Source organism: Corvus kubaryi, unplaced genomic scaffold (genome assembly GCF_017639235.1).
Source record: "Corvus kubaryi isolate FWS band 111438036 unplaced genomic scaffold, C.kubaryi_AGA036_p1.0 138, whole genome shotgun sequence".
Taxonomy (NCBI): Eukaryota; Metazoa; Chordata; class Aves; order Passeriformes; family Corvidae; genus Corvus; species Corvus kubaryi.
This window is the reverse complement of record NW_024580672.1, coordinates 10,031,073-10,036,254: the sequence shown is the minus strand read 5'-3', so window position 1 is coordinate 10,036,254 and position 5,182 is coordinate 10,031,073. Positions and strand designations below refer to the sequence as shown.

The window sequence follows — 5,182 nt, the reverse complement described above, 5'->3', positions numbered from 1 at the left end:
TGTGCAGAAAAGGCGGGGACCAGGGGCCTGCAGCCCATGCCAGGGAGCAGAGGATGAGCACAGCACCCAACTCAGGTGGGCCCAGGCTGCAGAAGGGTGACTGTGGCTGCTCTGTGCCAGGGACATCCAGACCTGCCAGGCAGCCATCAAAAATCACACAGGTGGTCACTCAGCTTCCCTCACCACCTTCAGAGCCAGGGCAAGAGAGGTGTGTAAGGGAAAGGTGGATATACAGCTGGGCTGGGGCTTGGGCAGGGTGTCAAGCACCCAGCCCTGCAGTGCAGGGGTCCCTACCCTCCAGCCCCCCAGCTGTGCTGGAGCCCATGGCCACTGAGGGCCACTGATCCCCCTTGGTCACCCAGCAGCTTTTCCAGCCACAGGAAAACCCCTCTTTGTCCTCACCACAGCCCACTCCAGCAGTGTTCTGTGCAGACCAGGCCAGCAGATCTTCTGGAGCAGCCCCAATTCGACCCAGATACCCACCAGCAGCACATACCACAGCTGTGAATGCATTTCCTCCAGGGAATTATTTCGGGCACGGCTCTGTGGGACACATGCCACACCTGAATGCGCTGGGAGAGTCAGGCATCACGCGTGAGCACCTTATTCAAGAAACCCAGAGATCTGCTCTGGGCAGGTCAGCACAATGAGGCAATACTTTAGTGCACAGCTCACAGCTCCATAGCTGGGTGGGACCCTAAAATAAACTGCTATCAAGACAACTAATAACATGTTAAAAAAAAAGTTATTCTACTAATTACCACTAGGTTGGAAAAGATATTAGCATTTTGAGCAATTTTAAGATGCTCATCAAGCATCGAACTAGTCCAATTACTCAAAACTATGGGGCAAAAGCTCTGCTGAGACCCAAATCTCCTATATGAGGTGCACAAAGCCTTCCAGCCTCCTTCAGCACCAAATTCCTATGCTGCTCCTGACACACAACAACCCCTCCTGCCAACACCTCCATTTGGAGCAGTTTGGAAGCATCCTAAGGACCCCCAGCCAGACTGAGGGTGTGGGACTACCTGGCCAAGGAGCTACTCCTGTGGGGTCACAACCCACACTAGCAGCGGGCAATGGACCAGGAGCCAAAGGGGATGGGGGCACCCTCATCCCTGCATGCTGCCAGGGTGACTGGGCCAGACACGCACCCCTAGACCGCTCTTGCCTCCCTGCTCTGGCATCCATCAAAAGAGCTCAGCAGCAGGCACAGTCAGAAAGGCACAGTGTTGGGAGCTGGGCCATGCTGGAGTAAGAATGGGACATGAGGATAGAGCAGAACTGTTTTTATTGGAGGTGTCAAGAGCAGGAACAAGAACAAACCTACAGGCTCCCTCCTCAAGTGCCATCCTCCCCTCACCCACCACCACACCAGGGCAGTCAGCATCACGTGTGCGTGCTACGAGACAACGGCCACGGCTTATACTTTGCTTCAGCCAAAAGCCACACAAAGCCCCCAGCATCCTGCCATCACCCCCTCCTTGGCAACTGCGAGCTCAGCTTGGCCCTGCCAGGGGCAGGGCAGGACATTCACCTTCCCCTCTGAGGAGGAGTGAGTTTTGCATGAGATGCTGTGGTTAAGGGAAGGACAGGAGCACAGCTCCACCAAAGTGCCAGGGGATGTGACCTGGGCTGCAGCTCTTGGTGGGACATCTCGGAGGACCCTGGGAGAGAGCAAGCTGTGCAGCCTGAGCAGAGCTGCAACAGCCACAGGCAAAAAGCGGCATTGCTAAACCCCAAAGGGCTTCGCTGCCCCCTCTCTTCAACACAAACCAAACCAAAAGGGAGAGGGGTCAGAACACAAACCAGGAGGGGATGTGAGGCAGGTCTGGAACAGTGTTTCGCTCTGGCTCACTTCCCAGCCCAACGCTCCTCCTGGTGCTTGGTAAGGATGTATTTGAAGAACTCGTACACAGACCAGGCAATCGCCGTTGAGGGCATCTGAAAAATGACTCTCGCCTGGACCCCTCTGAAGTAGGCGGTCACACCGCCCACCTGGTACACCGTCCTGAAGGCATTAGCCATGCCTGTGATGTGTCCGCTGATGTTGGAGCTCAAGGCCAGGGACTCCTGGGTGTTGAGCAGTGTTTTGCAAACGTCCAAAGGCGTAGTGGCAGCAGCAGCAACAGCCCCTGCGCAGGCTCCGGAGACCACGTGGGAGCCTGGGTTGTACTGTCTGTGGGGGTTGAGCTGCTCTTGCAAGAACTCATAGGTCATGAAGTGAATGGCTTGGAAGGGGATGTTCATGGTGAGCTGGGTGGTGTAGCTGCGGTAGAAAGCTCCGGCCCCTTCATTGCGCCACACAGCCCGTACACAGTCCATCACACGCTGGTAAGGCGAGTTGTACATCTGCATCCTCTGCTTGACCACTTGGGACAGGCGGTGGCAGCAGCAGCCAGGACCCAGGCACGGAGGGGAAGAGGAGAGAGAAGGGTAAACACAAAGCCAGGCTTCCTCCAAATGCTTGGAGTTTAGTCACACTGGCCTAAGAGCTGAAGACAGACAACTCGAACCACCAGTGCCCCTGTGTCTCCAGACAGGACACCAGCCATTTACATCTGCTGAGGTATCACTGTCACACAGACATCAACACGATGAAGCCACTCACATGCCACAGACTCAGGGAATATTCTGATATCCCACTGCTTACAGTCCAGATCCACCTTTGCTCCCGTTGCAACTGATGCTTCCTCATCCACTGCTGCAGAGCTCTCACTCAGTCTGAAGAACTCCCCCTGCATCCAGTCTCTTTATTTCCCAGACAGCTCTCGATCTGGTTAAGACTGTCCCTCCCCTGCCACCCCCACTGCAGCCCAGAATAACCACAGCTCATTGCAGAGCCCATTAGCCAGGAACTGTTAGCAGCCACTCCGGGGCAGAACTCAGGTGCCAAACCCCCCTAACACATCCAAGAGCAGGACAAGGGAGCCCAGAGCACAGCCTGCCACTGTTCTACCTCCACCATTTCAATGTGACTGTAAGGAGCTAAAAATGATGCAATGCTGAACTACTACAGTCATGACAAGAGCAGCTCCAGGGAAGGAATGACAACAGTCTGGCAGCTGCCTGCTCCTCGGGGTCCCTGCCGTGCAGTGGGGAGGCAGGAGCTGTGCTGGGCCCAGATCAGCTGGAGCCTGCACTATCACAAACCCTCCAGTTTTAAGAGGGGAAAATACTTTCATGACTGGCCTTTCCTCATTGCTTCTCCTTCTCCCACCACTTTAACTGACTTAATAAAATTACTAACTTTTTATGCTTTTTTCATATATACCAGGCTCATCAAAATCAGCATCTTCCAGACATTTCACAAGATCTCCCTTCTCCCAACTTCTCTAGCATGTTTTTGTACCCTACTCTTCTAATTTTCCTCTTGAACACAGGCCCACAACTGTACCACATCTTCCCTAGATCTCACCACAGCAATGCCCAGCTTCCATACACTTAGAATGACTTCAGCAGTGCCAACCACATCTCTCTTGCCTTCTCTCCTGCTCCAGGTAACAGTTCCCAGTCAAACTCCTGGGTCAAAGGCCCATGTCCTCCCAGCTTCTCCTAAACCATAGTTTGCTGTGCTCCTGAGTACATCTCTTCTACCTACCCTGTCCCTAACAGGCAGCCACCAGGGTCCCTAACCAGAGCCACAGGCCCCCAAAGAACCCTTGCAGTCAGGCAAGTAACAAGAGCACCCTTTGTGCTACAGAGGGGACCCAAAAGGCTTGAGCAGACCCTGATTCTCCCCTTCCCAGCAGGCCAGGACCATCGTTACCTTCAGCAGGGTTCATGGCTGCATCGTGGAGCAACGTTGCTACACACCCGGCTGCACCTGCAAAACAAGAACTGCCACATGTGAGGGGGAGAAAGGTGAGGGACCCTGGGGCTCCACCACAGCCCCAAGTCCCTGTCCGAGGCACAGGAGGAGGCCCCTGGAAAAAGGTGAGATCTGAAGGCGGCCTCCATCTCCCCTCCAAAAGGCAGGCTGATCCTCAGGGGTTCCCACCCAGAGTGAGATTGAGAAAGAGAGGGAGAAGATTGTGACAGGCTGCCAAGTCCCAAGGGGTGACCATGACTATTTGTGCCCACTCCTTGGGGGACAGGCCAATGCCACCAGCTAGCAGGGAGGCTTTAGGATGGTGAGTGTCCCCGTGCCCCATGGAGAAGCCCGCTGGCACTCCGCTGCATGGCTGCCAAGGGCGAAACAACGTGCCCTGCTCTCCCCTCAGCCCCATGCTCTCCCTACTGTGGCAGGTCCTTGAGACAAGTAACGGGCACCATGGCGAGACGGGCTCTGAAACCGGCTCCGAAACCACGTGGCACTCCTGGGGCGAACTCTGGCACTGCCAACCCACGGGGCCGCGGCCAGTCCCAGCTTGTCTGCAGGCAGCTCCTGTCCACCAGCATCCTTCCGAGCCAGGGCCACTAACCTGCTTCACGCCAGATACCTGGCAGCAGCTCTGCAGGCGCGGAGCGGTGCTTCTCCGTGCCCGGCACCGTGCGGCTGGCTCATGGCTGGAGAGAGCACAGGGCTTTAGGACACCCACGGCACCCCGACCCCGCGGCGGGACCGGGCCTCCCTACCGCTCCCACCCCGCTCCCACCCCGGCGTGGCGGGGCCGGTACCGTTGGCCACATGGCTATTGCCCCCCGCGTGGATAACGTCGCTCAGCGTCTTTTTTAACTTTTCGTAGCAGGCGAAGTAGAGGGCGTGCGCCGGCCCGGCGCCGGTGGCGGTGATGTTCAGGCCCCGCATGGGCCGCCAGACGCCCTCGGTGCGGGCGATGCGCCACAGGGCCTCCAGCACGTTCCGGTAGCGAGCGGCGGGCTCCGGCTGCAGGCTCTGCATCCGCGTCTGCAAAACAGGGCGGGCCCGCCCGGGCGGCTCGTCAGACCGTGCCCGGGGCTCCCGGTGTCCCGCCCCGTCCCCTCCCTCCCCGCGCCCGCCAGCACCTTGACGCAGTCGATGGGGTACATCACGCAGTGCTCCATGACACCAGCCACAGCGCCCGCCAGCATGTGCGTGGACACGGCGGCGCCCTGGGGCAGCGCCTCGTAGTCGGGGGCGGGCGGGGACCGCGGCTCGGGGCCCCCCGGGCCGGGACCGGGACCCGGCGCCACCTCCGTCTCCGCGCCGCCCCGCCGCGCCCGGCCCGCGCCGCCGCCGCCGCCCATCAGCAGCAGCAGG

The 5,182-nt window shown here is 58.2% G+C and overlaps 1 protein-coding gene across 1 annotated transcript; it reads right to left on the bottom strand.

Annotated features, from left to right (window-relative positions):
• Positions 1-1,274: 1,274 nt before the first annotated feature.
• SLC25A28 (solute carrier family 25 member 28) lies at positions 1,275-5,176 on the bottom strand. The gene is made up of 4 exons (XM_042019096.1): positions 4,948-5,176; positions 4,621-4,849; positions 3,770-3,826; positions 1,275-2,372 (listed from the first exon to the last, which is right to left on the bottom strand). Exons 1-4 carry the CDS (start codon positions 5,167-5,169, stop codon positions 1,855-1,857), a joined length of 1,026 nt encoding a protein of 341 aa, XP_041875030.1. The 5' UTR covers positions 5,170-5,176; the 3' UTR covers positions 1,275-1,854.
• Between the last annotated feature and the right edge of the window lie 6 nt (positions 5,177-5,182).

Bases quoted from the DNA above. Each gene is read 5' to 3' on its own strand.
- SLC25A28 (XM_042019096.1), bottom strand. From the start codon at position 5,169: ATGGGCGGCGGCGGCGGCGCGGGCCGGGCGCGGCGGGGCGGCGCGGAG. The intron at 4,850-4,947 runs GTGCTGGCGGGC...CCTGTTTTGCAG, and splicing joins ACCCCATCGACTGCGTCAAG to ACGCGGATGCAGAGCCTGCA. The intron at 2,373-3,769 runs GTAACGATGGTC...GCCTGTCCCAAG, and splicing joins AGCCATGAACCCTGCTGAAG to TGGTCAAGCAGAGGATGCAG.